Consider the following 16,341-nt stretch of genomic DNA (forward strand, 5'->3'; position numbering starts at 1 on the left):
GGAAAGGATAGACACTGAGATGAACATGTGTGTCTCACTAGGCTGGACATTTCAATCAGGGCTTTTCCCATGAATGTGTATATCATGAACAGGAACGCTGCCTCTTCTGCTCACTGTTCTCATTTTTTTCTGACTAGTTTCCCACCTCTGCCGAGGTTCTCAAAATGGATAATGAAACAAGGACAGAGGAGATGAAACTATTTCTTGTGAAAATACTACAGGAGGTGAACCACTCTCTTTATTGTGAAATGGGGAGAAATGATTCCCCAGACTGCACTGGACTTGCAGATTCTGCTAATGAGCAGCTGGTTAGCAGGCTGGGAATACGGTGTACTCCGGTCATTTTCCTTATGTCCTTATCCTCTATATCCCTCCTCAATCCTAATTCCTGTTACCTGCACTCACTGTGTGATGTCTAAAGTTAGAGGGCAGGAACTATGTCTTTCTGTATCACCGAGTGCACTTTCTGGCCCTTCTCAGATTCAGATTATGGGATGGATTCTCCATGAAACTGGCTCACGCTTTGTCCCAAAGCTTGGATCTCCTCCCAAAATGCAGGGACTATACCCCAGAGTGGAAAAACATAAATAACCCCCCTTTCCAAAAGAGTGTAATCATCTTGGGTGACATTGCCCCCGGTGTGCAGGGACACAGCCCTCTTACACGTGCATGAATGAAGTGGGTTGAGCTGGCTGGGAGGAAAGCTCTGGACCTTGTCTCCTCCCTAGTCAGCACAGAAGGTCACGTTAGAGGTGGTGGTGGTGGTGGTGGTGGGGGGGTATGCAGACCCAGTGGCGTAGCCAGGTTCTAAGTGCAGGGGGAGCAAACATAAAAAGGCGCCCCCCCCTTGGCTCCTCCTCTGGCCACGCCCCCTTGGCTCCTCCTCCGGCCGCTCCGCGCCCCCCCCCCCCCTTAGCTGGCTCCTCCAGCCGTGCCGCGTCTCCCCCCCCTTGGCTCCTCCGGCCACGCTGCGGCCATGCTGCGCCCCCTCTCGGAGGGGCTCAGTCCGGGGGGAGGGGGCTGGGCATGGCGCGGCGTGGCCCGGCCAAGGAAGTTTTTAGGGTGCGGTCGGAGAAGGGGGGGAGAAGAGGCGAGAAAGTTTCAAGCACCCCCGGGCGGGACTCACCTGCTGCCGAGCGACCTCGGACTCGGAGGAAAACATGACACTGCGCCGGGCGGCCGCCGCGAGAGGGGAAGGGGAGAGGCTCGCGGGAAGCTCCAGGCGGTGCGGGCTGCCACCCTGCCCTGAGGCCGGGCTGGAGGCTGCGGGCGCGGGGAAAGGGTGGCGGGCGCTGCTCGCTTCTCCTGGGGGCTGGGGGGGGGGGAGCGGAGCAGTGGGGTGGGCAGCAGCTGGCAGGCGGGCAGATCCCCCCCTCTCTCCGGCAGCTTCCTGCTTCCCTCAGCCCGGGCGGGTGTGCTTGGCAGCCCAGCACTGGACCCGGAGAAGAAGCCTGTTGCTACTTCCTGATATTTGTCCCCCGATCGCTTCCGGGAGGCGCTTGGGACATTAGACGTGTTGGGGCTTTTCGTCCCCTCTCCCATCCCTGCCTCTCTTTGCACTGTATAATGGGCTGCGAGCCGCTGCTGGGAGATGCTGCTGCTGCCGCATCCAGGGGCGGGGAGCGCTCAGCCGCTGAGCCCTGAGCCGCCACAGGAGGCGGCCGCGGCGATGTTGGGGCCACGCTGAGCATGGGGCGCAATGGCCGAGGAGCCGGCCCCTTCGCTCCTCCGGCCGTGCCCGCCCCCCCAATGGCTCCTCCGGCCATGCTGCTCCCCCTTGCCTGCAGGAGCCCAGCGCCAGCCCGGCAGGCGCCGCTTTTGAAAAATGTGCTGAGGGGAAGCGGCTGCTTCCCCTGCACCCCCCTAGCTACGCTACTGTGCAGATCCCCGTATCCTATCTAACCAACACAAAGGAGCTGCAGCTGCTCTTCCACCCCATAGGTTGGAGTAGCAGTCACGGGGGTGGGGGTATGACACTCCTGGCCCTGGCCTGGAGGCAAGATATAGGTAACTGAAGCAACACCTTATTCAGGCGATTTTTTGCCCTTTTTTAGGTAGTGGAGAAAGACATTCTCATTTTTGTCATTGACGAAGCCCACTTCATTGATCCTGCATCATGGGAATTTCTGGACAACTTGCTCTCCAACATCCCAGTGTTTATGGTCATGTCTCTATCTCCTCCCAGCCGCCAAGCATGGCTGCCTTGTGTCTCTGCTGCAAACATCATTAAGAGCACAAAGACCACCTATGTTCAGCTGCGGGAGCTAAAGCCCTCTGTGATCCTGCAAAAAGCCTGCCAGGACCTTGGGGTGGTCAGCATCCCCCGGGAGCTAGAAACGTAAGTGATAGGCACCTGATCTGTGCTCTTAGCTGCAAACCAACCTTTCTCTGCAAAACAGAGGGGAGCAGGTCCATAAAGGAGGAACCAAATGGCTCATGGCCAAGTGACTCTGTAGGGTCCATGAAAGCAGGGTCAAAACAGCCCAATAGCCTAGCACCTAGTAAAACACGGTTGGTCCTAACTGTGCTGTTCCATCTAGGGCTTGGCAAAGATTCACTGTAGCCTAGTGGATAGAGCACTGGATTGGGACTGAGGTTTATTCCTGGCTCTATCACTGGCTTACTGGGTGACCTTGGGCAGGTCACGTTGTTTCTCTGTCCCTCAGTTTCCCCATCTGTATAATGAAGATGATTATACTGACTCTGAAAAAGCACTGATGAAAAGCACTATAGAAAGTCCAGATATTATTGTTATTAACATATAGCTCTTGGCTTGTCACTGCCTTCTAATGTTCTGGCTTGCAAATACATCCCAGGGCGGTTGCTTGGGGGATCTCTCGATCAGTTTGCTCCTAGGCAGAGAGCTAAGGTGGTACCATCCATCCCCTCCGTTGTGGTGAAGAGTGGTGAGCACAGAAGGCTAAGATGTTAACTTGACCTTTGTTTCCGGCCCCACCATTCAGCAGTCAGGTGTGAGTGCACCTTAGTACAGCAACTGCCCTGTCAAAATTCCTTCAACTACTCACTCAACGCAAAGAGGGAAAATACAGTCTGAGCTGTTTGAGCTCTGACAGGGAAGTGGCTCTGCGTTGGGACTAGTCTGACTGGAGTGTTTATCAGAGTCCTTTAGAGGGAAGGTGGTCAGAATTCTTTGCTGATATTAAAGGGCCTACCCCTTTGGGGAAAGGAAAGAAAGGCAAGGTTTGCTGCTGGGTTTCAGGTCAACATGGTCAGAGATTATTCCAGCTCTTTAGGCAAAGGGGTTGGCACAGGAGGGGGAGGGAAGGTGAGGCAGCAAATGTTGGGGAAATGCGGTTTTTTGTCTGGGGTTGTCCCAGGAATCAATGCAGGCAGGGCAGCTCCAGACAGGTTCAGTGGTGGCATGTCTGGCTTGCAGAGCTTGAGAGGGTGTCTTGGCCTGTCTTGATGGTCCAATGTGGTTCAGTCAGCCTCAGAGTTGGTTGGATGGAAGCTGAGGAGGAGCATAGAATCAGGCAGCGGGGACAGGTGAGGGAGAAGAAACCAACAGAAATCTTCAGTCTCCCATCCCCTAGGCAGTCTGGGATCCAGTTGGTCCAGTGATGAGGCCCAAAGTCTGGGTGAAGCCTGGATGTCCTCAGAGTAATTCCCAGAGCCCACAAACAAAGGTAAAATCCTCACAGTAAAGCATAAGCTTTCTGGAGTAACCCCCCAGCCATCAAGTGCCAGTGGCTCCTACACCTCTTCTCAACATGTCCCACAGGGGGCAGGTGGTGACTTACCCACCCATCTATCTTCATTATTCCAGCCAGTTTAACACAGCTTGCAGTATCTCAAATTTGGGCAACTCCTTCCAGTTCTAGACTCTTTATGCCTATTTCTATATCCATTTGTGACCTGCTGAGAGTCCTCAGCGTTGTATCAGCAGTTCCCTTTTTGCTTAGGTAAAACCCAGTCTGTATTAGGCTTCCATCTCCAGTTTTATAAACAGACTTAGCGAACATCTATCTCCAGTTACCCTTTCACTCATTCAAATGGCAAGGCTAAAAATTCATTAAAGCTTATTTGATACCTGCTTTCAGCTAAAAGCAATCAACTAAACAAAAACCTGCACAGTGCATTTTAAAATGTTATCCTTATTGGTTTTTCCATTTTACTACTGTAATGCAGATGGCTATGCCAGTACTGTTTCCATATTTGCTAAGATACTAAAGCTAAGCATGGTACGAAAGCACTGGATGTTTTTTCTAATATGCTCTAGTTCCAACAGGAATTATTTCAGGGAAATTCTATGGCCTGTATTATACTGGCGGTGAGACTAGCTGATCACAGTGGTTTCTTCTGGCCTTAGAATCTGTGAATTGATGAAACATCAGGTAATGAGCGGACTTGGGGGATATTTTGCCAAAGGAAGCTTTACTGACATTTTGAGTCTTTGCAATTCAAGTGGCTGAGAGGCCGCAAATGTCATAGCAACTGGTCAACAGATATTGGCCGAGCCTGTTTAAAACATTGCAAATCAAAAGCCTGGTATAAAATGGAGAGATTTTCAAAAGAGCAACCAGAAGTTAGATGCCTAACTGCTGTATGTGCCTAAGCGAATCTCCTTACCCTCCTCCTGGTTTTGTATAAGTACTGTAGAAGGGACCCTTAAAATAACTCCAAGGACTCCTATGTGACCCCCACACTGGTGTAACCATAGGATCCTAGATTCCATTGTGTGCATTGACTGAAGCAAGAAGTCCCGTGGGGGAGAGGAGGACAGTAATTAATTAAAGATTGAATCATAGTGTGTATGCACAATTAAAGTTGTATGGGTGACGTCAATGGGAGCTGCTGGGTGCTCAGCACTTTTGAAATAATCAGGCAATTTATTTAAGTGCCCAAATATGGATTTACGAGTCTTACTTGAGGCTCCCATTTTTGAAAATCTTGGCATTTATTTATATTATAGTAACACCTAAGGGTGCCAGTCAGGATGAGGGCTCCAGTGTCCCTGCCCTAAAAACACTGAGACTGTATGTTACAACAGGTAGCCAAAGAGGGTGGTGGTGGTGGTGGGAATGGGAGGGTGAGAGTTAGTCAAACAAGTACATTTTAGCACAATGAACAGTGCTTATGGCTTGCCATCTGCCTTGCCAATGTCAACTGACAGTGTCTTGCAGGCATAAAGGCAGAGGTGACTTTTAAGGAGGGATTTGAAGAAGGAAAAGGTGGGGACTAGATGGACTTTGCCAGAGAGCATTTCTGCGACTGATAGGGCTTTATGGGAGAAAGGAGGAAGGTGTTTAAGGAAGAGGCTGGCTGTGACAGGTTGGAACTCTGCAGGAAGGTGGTGACACCTATGTGATGAGTTAGCAGAGAATATTTAGGCTTGACATGGGTCCAGTTTTAGTAACCTAGTTGCTATTAGTAACATTTAAAAACAAACATGGGGCCAGATCCTCAGCTGTTGTAAACGACCATAGCTACGTTAAGTGCTGATTTACACCTGACTGTCATTTGAATATGAGCCTGATCCCCTGCCCTGCTGCTCATTCACCCCACGACACACTCTGTATCTTCAGTACAGCCCTGCAATCTACCACGTAGGAGGCATACAGGACACTTGATACAGCCTCGTCCATTTCAACTGCAACCTTAGATGTTGTTAAGGCACCTGTCACCATGGTATCTACGTAGCTACCATCCCCAACATCGCCCAAGGAGAATAACAGTCCCTTATTTTAATGGTCAGTGATAGTTTTGTCTCTCTTTAGGTTCTTGATACAGAGAAGCCATGGAATTCCATTTTACTGCGAGGAGTTGCTGCGGAACCTCCATTTAAAGAACATGCTCATGTTCCATCTGTGGGAGGAGGAGGAAGAAGTAGATTATGAGTGGGAGGGCCTTTTCAGTAAGCTACTTGTCATTAACTCATCATCACTTGGTTACCTGGTCTGTTCATTCCCTCTGAAGCACCTGGCATTGGCCACTGTTGCAAGACAGGTTCTTATGTTCTTAAATGCCACAGCCCATGTATAGTGTATAGTGACTCACCCTCCCAGGCAGTTCTAACCTTTCTGGGAATGTTTGTCAGCCTGGCACTGGCTGCTGGAATTCAGGGAAGGAAGGAGGGTGCAAGGGGCAAAGAGGAGATGTGCTGAGGGGAATGGAAAGAGTAGCTGAACAGGCTAGGAAAGGAGGCAAGACTGGGGCCAGGGGAGGCAGCAGAAAGGGTAAGTGGTGTACGTTCAGCAGTGGAATGCTGGGTTGCAGGGTTCCATTCCTGTCTCTGGGAGGGGAGTGAGGTTGAGTGATTAAAGCATGGGACTGAGTTAGAACTCTTGGATGCTGTTTGTCCCTGAGAAATTTCTATTCCTGCTCCAAATCTTTGGCACACTAAAGCTGCTCAAAAAGAGGGCAGGTGGAAAATATGCATTTTTTTAACATTGACAAAACTGCTGAACCATTTTAAGTCTTAACTTTTCAAAAAACCAAATCTGAGGCAGAGACCAAGCATGGAAAATTTCAGTCCCAAAGCTTAATGCCTAACAAAGTTATAAGTCACTGAAAAAAGGTTATAATGCAATTTGTTAGCAACCTTAAAAGGTTTCCTCTATGTGCTACCCCTCTAATAGTGAATAGTTATAGTTTTCCATAATAGAATATGCTGCCATCCAGTGAAATGAAAAAGCAACATATTTAAAACATTAAAGGAAACACTTTCCTACTCACCACACAGTTAATCTGTGGACTAATTGATACAAGGTATTATGGTGGCAAATATCTTCCAACCAAAAGATTTTGATATTTATGGGAATGGTATCACTTGCAGTTATACTAGCTAAGATATGAGAAATGTAGCGGATAGATTCTTAGATATGTTGTTCAATATTCAGACAAAATACATTTGCCTGAAAACAAAAACAAACCCAGCACATCTGTCCATGTTTTTGATTATTAACATTTGATAGACATGCCTGGCTTGATAAATGGGTAATCAGAATAATACAATCACCAGAAACAAAACGTCTTGCATAGTGCAAAGGTAACACCCTGTTAAACTGGGAGATTTGATGATTATATTGCTGTATAATGTTTCTTTAAATAAAAGCTGTTGTAAATATCAAAAACAAAATGATAATAATTCCATGGCAATGATTCTGTAAACCTTTTAAAACTTCCTAGATAAATAAGGGGGAAGAGAAAAATAGCAGCCCAGCTCCTGCAGGCCATAAACCAGCCATTTACTTCCTGGGATTAGGCTAGTACTTCCCCATATATTAGTGCCAAATTTCCATTAGGGAAGAAGAGTTAAGGTTTCCTCCTAAGATAGGCCATTGATCTGATTTAGTCTGGGAAATCTAGGAGACACCAAAGATTTGGCCCCCAGAAGAGCCAGCCTCGGAATGTTGTGATTAAGTAGAAATGCAACGGAACCTGTTTTGCATTCTGGGTGATAGAGTTTATTCTCACACCCAAATGGTTATAATGGCTGTTCCCATTAGATCTTGTCAAGTATTGTTTTGCTTTGGATAGATTTAAAAAGCAAACAAATTAAAATGTGAGTTCTTGTAATTGTTTTTTCTCCTCTTTCTCTCCGTGCAGCCAATGCCATCAAGGTCATCCCCTACAAAACGGAATCGCTTTCCAGCTCAGACAATGAATTGTACATTTGCACCATTCGCCAGAATGTTAAGTTGCAAAATATTATGCTGCCCCCTACCTTAAAAGGTGAGGTTCTGATCCTGATGTCTCCAGCCAGTGGGGACACAATGTTTCTGTTCCTTAAGGGCAGCAGTTAAAAAGGGCCTGGGAGCTTGAATGCGGCAGACAGCGCAGGTCTGAACTTTGGAGCAAAGCGGAGAAGCACGAGTCTGAGCTCTGCAGAATAGGCCAGACCTTCCAATTAGGCAAGAAGTATGTGTAGTGGTTCCTCACTCTCAAGTGGGAATGGAGGCCACCCCGCCTCACTACAGGCAGGTAGTAATCAATAGTCTATGGGGAAGTTCTGGCCCGGGAGAGGGAGAGGGGGAGGGTAGAGCACAGGCAGTCTATGGCCCACAACCTCCTGACTGGAGCAGACAGCAATTAACAGTCTATGGCCCACAACCTCCTGGCTGGGGCAGAGCAAAAGCAGGCAAGCGCAGACCATCCGGCCTAAGGTGCAGGGGCGGCTCTAGCTTTTTTGCCGCCCCAAGCATGGCAGGCAGGCTGCCTTCGGCGGCTTGCCTGCGGGAGGTTCGCCGGTCCCGCGGCTTTGGCGTACCCGCCGCTGAATTGCCGCCGAATCCACGGGACCAGCGGCCCTCCCGCAGGTAAGCCGCCGAAGGCAGCCTGACTGCCACCCTCGCAGGGACCGGCAGGGCGCCCCCCGTGGCTTGCCGCCCCAGGCACGTGCTTGGTGCGCTGCTGTCTGGAGCCGTCACTGCTAAGGTGGGTAGACTGCCACCCCAGGGGTGGGGTTGGCAGCAGTGGATAGGGAGACCCGGGCCCACCCTACTCCACTGGGTCCCAGCCCAGGCCCCTAACGGTGGCAGTAAGGGCCGGCTTTAGGACCTGCGGGGCCCGATTTCGCGGTCCGGGTCTTCGGCGGCGGAGGGGTCCGCTCCGCATCTTCTGCGGCACTGAAGGACCCCCCGCCGCCGAAATGCCGCCGGAGCGGACCACTGCCGTGTGAGCCTAAAGCGCGGGGCCCTCTTAGGTGCGGGTGCGGGGCCCTCTTACCCGCGGGGCCCGATTCCGGGGAATTGGCCTAAAGCTGGCCCTGGTGGCGGGGAATCCTTGGGGATTCTCGTCTGTCTCCTCCGACCGCAGGGCGCAGCTCCACTCAGGGCCTAGTCTGCAGGGCCGTCCTTAGGATTTAAGGGGCCCTACGCAGTATTATTAAACTGGTGCCCCTATGCCCAACAGCAGCCCGGGGGAGGGGGGGGTTAGGGACGAGGTAGCAAAAGATACCGGCCCCCCCGGCCTGCCTCACGGTGGTGGAGAGTCACAGTTCCCCGCAGAGACCCCCTTACCCTCTCCCTCACACAGAATGCGTGGTGCTGGCACATTCGGCTCTGTGAATATAGCCCCTGCCTAAGGAGACTGCAGTGCGCACTGGGTGTGCAGGAGCCAACCCGCTCTTACCTCCTGTCATGGGCAGTGGGTGAAGCTGCCCCTTGGGGAGGCTAGCTCCCCAGCCCACCTCTTCTGCCTGTGGCCTCACCCATACTCCACTCCTGCTCCGCTCCAGGCCCCACCCCACTCCACCCAGGCCCTACCCTCTCCCCATTGTCTCCCTCCTCTCTTCCCTCCCCCATCGTGCTCACCCCCTTCCAGCCAAATCCCTGAACCCAAATGAAGCAAATGACATTTGAAAAAAACACTCTTCTGCAATTTCTTTCTAAAGAAAATGGGGCATGTTTTCCACTGCATGCCAGATGGTGAAGACTGGACATGCAGAAGGTACCTAATTAAAAGCACTAAACTTGGAAATCAAAAAATGTCAGTCACAGGTTTTTTGATATGCCCTGAAGTTTGTCAGAGATTTATTTGCAAAAACTTTGTAGTAAGAGCGAGTCAGCTGTCTTGCTGAATACAACATTAAGTATGGAATACATGATGCAACTCTTCTCTGTTTTACATTTTCTTAATCAGTATTTCTAAGCTGATTTTATATTTTAAATGTACTCTTAAGCCTTCATAAAGTAATCATTCCAGATTACTACATATTTAACTCACTGAAACAAAAATATTATTTTAAATTAATCAGTCACAGAGGTTTAGTGTGTTCATAACAATGTTCATTGCTTTTAGAAAAAGGGAACACTAATTTACTTTGTGTGATCTCCATAACAATAGACATGCTTATGAAATTTCGCCAACTTTAAAATATATGTTTCCAAAGATTTTAGGCATAACAAAGGATGTTATATCTTACTAAGTACTGATTTTGCTGGAGGGTTCTCTTAAAACTAGTTCATCATATAGTCAGAAGTAAAGAAAGGGAAACTCTTTGTCCAGCTATCTGGAAGGAAAGGGGTGTTGTCCCTTTAAGGGCTCTCTTCAATGGGGGGGGGGGCATATGAAGGGAGAAAGGGATGGACAGGAAGATTTTGGAAGCAAAGTTTTTTTACTATAGTAATTAAAATTAAAATGTGTATTTTAGATAAGGGTGGTCTTTTGAAGGATTTATTTAAAAAACTATGTCTGAAGACCCAAGCATTTAAGGCTGAAGATGATGGTGTATCTAAAAATCTATGCAAGGATTTTTTAGAGATGTGATTTTATAATCTTAAGGAAATCATCTGCAAACACTTGGAAGGTGGTAAGGTGATAGGGAATAGCCAGCATGGATTTGTAAAGAACAAATCGTGTCAAACCAATCTGATAGCTTTCTTTGATAGGATAACGAGTCTTGTGGATAAGGGAGAAGCTGTGGATGTGGTATACCTAGACTTTAGTAAGGCATTTGATACAGTCTTGCATGATATTCTTATCGATAAACTAGGCAAATACAATTTAGATGGGGCTACTATAAGGTGGGTGCATAACTGGCTGGATAACCGTACTCAGAGAGTTGTTATTAATGGTTCCCAATCCTGCTGGAAAGGCATAACAAGTGGGGTTCCGCAGGGGTCTGTTTTGGGACCGGCTCTGTTCAATATCTTCATTAACGACTTAGATATTGGCATAGAAAGTACGCTTATTAAGTTTGCAGATGATACCAAACTGGGAGGGATTGCAACTGCTTTGGAGGACAGGGTCATAATTCAGAATGATCTGGACAAATTGGAGAAATGGTCTGAGGTAAACAGGATGAAGTTTAACAAAGACAAATGCAAAGTGCTCCACTTAGGAAGGAAAAATCAGTTTCACACATACAGAATGGAAAGAGACTGTCTAGGAAGGAGTACAGCAGAAAGGGATCTAGGGGTTATAGTGGACCACAAGCTAAATATGAATCAACAGTGTGATGCTGTTGCAAAAAAAGCAAACATGATTCTGGGATGTATTAACAGGTGTGTTGTGAGCAAGACACGAGAAGTCATTCTTCCGCTCTACTCTGCGCTGGTTAGACCTCAACTGGAGTATTGTGTCCAGTTCTGGGCACCGCATTTCAAGAAAGATGTGGAGAAATTGGAGAGGGTCCAGAGAAGAGCAACAAGAATGATTAAAGGTCTTGAGAACATGACCTATGAAGGAAGGCTGAAAGAATTGGGTTTGTTTAGTCTGGAAAAGAGAAGACTGAGAGGGGACATGATAGCAGTTTTCAGGTATCTAAAAGGGTGTCATAAGGAGGATGGAGAAAACTTGTTCACCTTAGCCTCTAAGGATAGAACGAGAAGCAATGGGCTTAAACTGCAGCAAGGGAGATTTAGGTTGGACATTAGGAAAAAGTTCCTAACTGTCAAGGTGGTTAAACACTGGAATAAATTGCCTAGGGAGGTTGTGGAATCTCCATCTCTGGAGATATTTAAGAGTAGGTTAGATAAATGTCTATCAGAAATGGTCTAGACAGTATTTGGTCCTGCCATGAGGGCAGGGGACTGGACTCGATGACTTCTCGAGGTCCCTTCCAGTCCTAGAATCTATGAATCTATGAATCTTCACAAACTCACTCATGAAATATTTTTAAAGCAAATTTTAAACTAAGGTCTTGTAGACTAACATGTTCTGAGTAAATATTACAATAATGCACAACTGGTTTTGTCAGCGAATTCAGAAACTGACAATATATACCTAGGGGTTGGCAAATGCCTGTTAAATGGGTTCATTACCACTTGAATGGCTCTTTAACAGTTTCAGTGTTGTGCTAATAGGTCTGGTAGGGTGGAAGACTTTTTCACTTTTAAGTTACTAGATCCCTTCTGGAGTAAGAGTCACCAGGCTGCAGCAGCCAGCTATGGGAGCCTGCAGGAAGGGTCAGAACAGGGATAGGAAGAGGCAGGAGGGGGACACTAAGACCCAGTGGTGCCCTAAATTTTCAGGTGCCCTAAGTAGCCTCCTATGCCTAAGGACGGCCCTGCTAGTCTGGGATCATGTTGAGATTCCAGCTCCCTAGAAGAGACATAGAATCATAGAATATCAGGGTTGGAAGGGACCTCAGTAGGTCATCCAACCCCCTGCTCAAAGCAGGACCAATTTCCAACTAAATCATCCCAGCCAGGGCTTTGTCAAGCCTGACCTTAAAAACCTCTCAGGAAGGAGATTCCACCACTTCCCTAGGTAACCCATTCCAGTGCTTCACCACCCTCCTAGTGAAAAAGTTTTTCCTAATATCCAACCTAGACCTCCCCCACTGCAACTTGAGACCATTACTCCTTGTTCTCTCATCTGGTACCACTGAGAACAGTCTAGATCCATCCTCTTTGGAACCCCCTTTCAGGTTGGTAGTTGAAAGCAGCTATCAAATCCCCCCTCATTCTTCTCTTCTGCAGACTAAACAATCCCAGTTCCCTCAGCCTCTCATAAGTCATGTGCTCCAGCCCCCTAATAATTTTTGTTGCCTTCCGCTGGACTCTTTCCAATTTTTTCACATCCTTCTTGTAGTGTGGGGCCCAAAACCGGACACAGTACTCCAGATGAGGCCTCACCAATGTCGAATAGAGAGGAATGATCACATCCCTCGATCTGCTGGCAATGCCCCTACTTATACAGCCCAAAATGCCGTTAGCCTTCTTGGCAACAAGGGCACACTGTTGACTCATATCCAGCTTCTTGTCCACTGTAACCCCTAGGTCCTTTTCTGCAGAACTGCTTCCTAGCCATTCGGTCCCTAGTCTGTAACAGTGAATGGGATTCTTCCATCCTAAGTGCAGGATTCTGCACTTGTCCTTGTTGAACCTCATCAGGTTTCTTTTGGCCCAATCCTCTAATTTGTCTAGGTCCCTATATATCCTATCCCTACCCTCCAGCGTATCTACCACTCCTCCCAATTTAGTGTAATCTGCAAACTTGCTGAGAGTGCAGTCCATGCCATCCTCCAGATCATTAATGAAGATATTGAACAAAACCGGCCCCAGGACCAACCTTGGGTCACTCTGCTTGAAACCAGCTGCCAACTAGACATGGAGCCATTGATCACTACCCGTTGAACCCGACGATCTAGCCAGCTTTCTATCCACCTTATAGTCCATTCCTCTAGCCCATACTTCTTTAACTTGCCGGCAAGAATACTGTGGGAGACCGTATCAAAAGCTTTGCTAAAGTCAAGGAATAACACATCCACTGCTTTCCCCTTATCCACAGATCCAGTTATCTCCTCATAGAAGGCAATTAGGTTAGTGAGGCATGACTTGCCCTTGGTGAATCCATGCTGACTGTTCCTGATCACTTTCCTCTCCTCTAAGTGCTTCAGAATTGATTCCTTGAGGACCTGCTCCATGATTTTTCCAGGGACTGAGGTGAGGCTGACTGGCCTGTAGTTCCCCGGATCCTCCTTCTTCCCTTTTTAAAAGATGGGCACTACATTAGCCTTTTTCCAGGCATCCGGGACCTCCTCCGATCACCATGGATTTTTAAAGATAATGGCCAATGGCTCTGCAATCACATCCGCCAACTCCTTTAGCACCCTTGAATGCAGTGCATCCGGCCCCGTGGACTTGTGCTCATCCAGTTTTTCTAAATAGTCCTGAACCAAACCACTTCTTTCTCCACAGAGGCTGGTCACCTCCTCCCCATACTGTGCTGCCCAGTGCAGCAGTCTGGGAGCTGACCTTGTTCGTGAAGACAGAGGCAAAAAAAGCATTGAGTACATTAGCTTTTTCCACATCCTCTGTCACTAGGTTGCCTCCCTCATTCAGTAAGGGGCCCACACTTTCCTTGACTTTCTTCTTGTTGCTAACATACCTGAAGAAACCCTTCTTATTACTCTTAACATCTCTTGCTAGCTGCTTAGGGTTACCATCCGTCCGGGTTTCCCGGACATGTCCGGCTTTTTCAGCCTTAAATGGCCGTCCGGGGGGGATTTCTAATGAAGTAGAAATGTCCGGGATTTCCCCTCCTGCGGAGTGCGGCGCGGCTGATTGGACGCCTGGCCTGATTGAAAGCCGCTCGCAGCCACTAGGGCCTCTAGCAGCCAGAGTCCCTCCCCCTCCCCCGCTCCCTCCTCCCCCACAGAGCAGCTGAGAAGTGTTTGAGTCCACGTGGAGCCCGCATTTCTCCCTCTGCTGGGTGAGCAGGGGGAGCAGGGCAGGCGGCGGGGGTGTGTGTGTGGGGAGCAGGGGGCACAGAGGCTGCAGGGGCGGGGGGGGGTGCAGAGGCTGCAGGGTGAGGAGGAGCAGGGCAGGCAAGGGCATAGATGCTGCAGGGGCTGCGGGGCGAGTGGGGAGCAGGGAAGCACTTAGCAACCCCCAACCAAGATCAGAGCGGGAGGGAGGGGGGGGGGCAGAGTTGGGGCAGGGACTTTGGGGAAGGGGTTGGAATGGGGGCGGAGAAGGGGTGGGGTTGGGGCGGGGAAGGGGTGGAGTTGGGGCAGGGCCGGGGGCGGGACCGGGGCCCCGTGGAGTGTCCTCTTTTTTAAATGTTTGAATATGGTAACCCTATGCTAGCTGCAACTGCAAGTGTGATTTGGCCTTCCTGATTTCACTCCTGCATGCCTGAGCAATATTGTTATACTCCTCCCTGGTCATTTGTCCAATCTTCCACTACTTGTAAGCTTCTTTTTTGCGTTTAAGATCAGCAAGGATTTCACTGTTAAGCCAAGCTGGTCTCCTGCCGTATTTACTATTCTTTCTACACATCGGGATTTTTTTTCCTGCAACCTCAATAAGGATTCTTTAAAATAAATCTGCTGCTCCCTCCAGTGTTCCAGCCCCAACTGAGCTCTGGGGTTCTCCTTTTATACTTTCTGTCCCGCCCCAGGACTTCTGGTGAGGGGGGAGTGGCAGATTTAGCCCTGCTCACTAGGGGGAGTGTAGTGATCCCTTGCTCTCCAGCTTTGAGGGAGGCCACTCAGTCTCACTACAGTCTGCTTAACAGGCATTCTTCTGGCGTTTGTACTGTAAAAGGTTCTCCCCTCTTTTTGCCCCAATCTAATCCCTGAATACGTTGGTCTGCTCTTGGAGTCATGCCAGGCCTCTAGTCCAGTAGTTGGCACTCTAGCTCGGCGCAGCAGAGTCCTGATGCTGTTCTGGGAAGCCGCTTTAAGTCTCATTTAAATGACAAACTATTAAGAATTAATATAAACACAGCCCTCCTAATAAATTCTACAGTCAAATCAAGGTACTGAGCAGTTATGGTGGATCCTGGATCAACTCATGGTCAGTACAAAAATCCAGTGTGTGAATTCCCTGTGACTGCCCATTATCAGTAGTTGCTGGTGAAGGCAGCTTTCAGAAGAGATAATTGACGTGTTAGCTTCTTCAGGTCAGTTCATTTGTAGGGTAAAAAGGACAGGATCCAGACAGGACGTCCATCCTCCTCTCACTCCCAACGCCACAGCTAACCACTGTAATCTTACTGTCTTGGTCTCTCAGGAGCACCCAGCATGGAGAAGTGATGATTTACTGAATGACTTGTTTTCGGTAGGCATTGCACTGGCTGTGTTAGACAACATGAGCCCTTCGGAACAGATGGTAGTGAAGTGTGCGGCTATCATCGGGCTGACTTTCACGACTGATCTGCTGCTCCACATCCTTCCCGAATGGACCAAGAGGAAGATGAATGAGACGCTTGCAGCCCTGGTGGATTCCCACATCTTCAAGTGTTTTAATAAAAGAAAGGACTCCCAGAATGTACAATCACAGGATATGCCCTCCACAGAGTTACTTGTTTGCCCCAGGACGGTGAGACCAATTGGACAAGAGTCAGGTACGTGGAGCTGGCCAGAGACTGGGGGCATCAGAGTGTGCTGAAATCCCACTGCTCCTTGTCTGTGTTGGTGATCTTTCCAGAGTGCTCTGTGAATCCTTCTTGTTAACATGCATAAAGTGCAGGGGCTGTCTCTAGTAGGAAGGGACTGTACAGATCATTAGATTTTTTTTGCCTGTAGTTTTTAGTACTTTCTTACATCTTAAATGTATCTATTGACAGTCACAGTCTACACAACGGAATCTCGCATCACACTTTGAAATAAACTCCTGAGAAGCATCTGTTTCAGGGTAATCATCAATGCCTTTTTTCTTTAAAAAAATAAAGGAAAATTCTGTACAAAAAACTCAGCTGTTGCAGCATTAGGAATGCTATTGTAAATGCATTCAAGTCACTCCTGCGGTATCTAGAGAGAGACAGTTGGGTCCAGAGGATAGGAAACTGACCTGACACATACAGGAAACCTAAGCTCTACTTCTGGCTCTGCTACTGACCTGCAAGTCACTTCACCTCTCTGTGTTTCAGTTTCCCGTCCCCCACTTTTCTGACTCATATGTAGATTATAAACTTATTGGGGCAGGG

At 48.5% G+C, this 16,341-nt stretch overlaps 1 protein-coding gene across 1 annotated transcript in view; it reads left to right on the forward strand.

Annotated features, from left to right (window-relative positions):
- The window catches only part of ADCY10 (adenylate cyclase 10), a 68,306-nt gene that overhangs the window by 23,925 nt on the left and 28,040 nt on the right, over positions 1–16,341 (forward strand). The window contains exons 15-18 of the mRNA XM_065409931.1: positions 2,055–2,338; positions 5,739–5,875; positions 7,570–7,695; positions 15,478–15,759. Of these exons, the coding sequence (XP_065266003.1) occupies positions 2,055–2,338; positions 5,739–5,875; positions 7,570–7,695; positions 15,478–15,759 (829 nt within the window). The remainder of the gene's footprint in view (positions 1–2,054; positions 2,339–5,738; positions 5,876–7,569; positions 7,696–15,477; positions 15,760–16,341) is intronic.

This window comes from Emys orbicularis, chromosome 8 (genome assembly GCF_028017835.1).
Source record: "Emys orbicularis isolate rEmyOrb1 chromosome 8, rEmyOrb1.hap1, whole genome shotgun sequence".
In the NCBI taxonomy this organism is placed as follows: Eukaryota; Metazoa; Chordata; order Testudines; family Emydidae; genus Emys; species Emys orbicularis.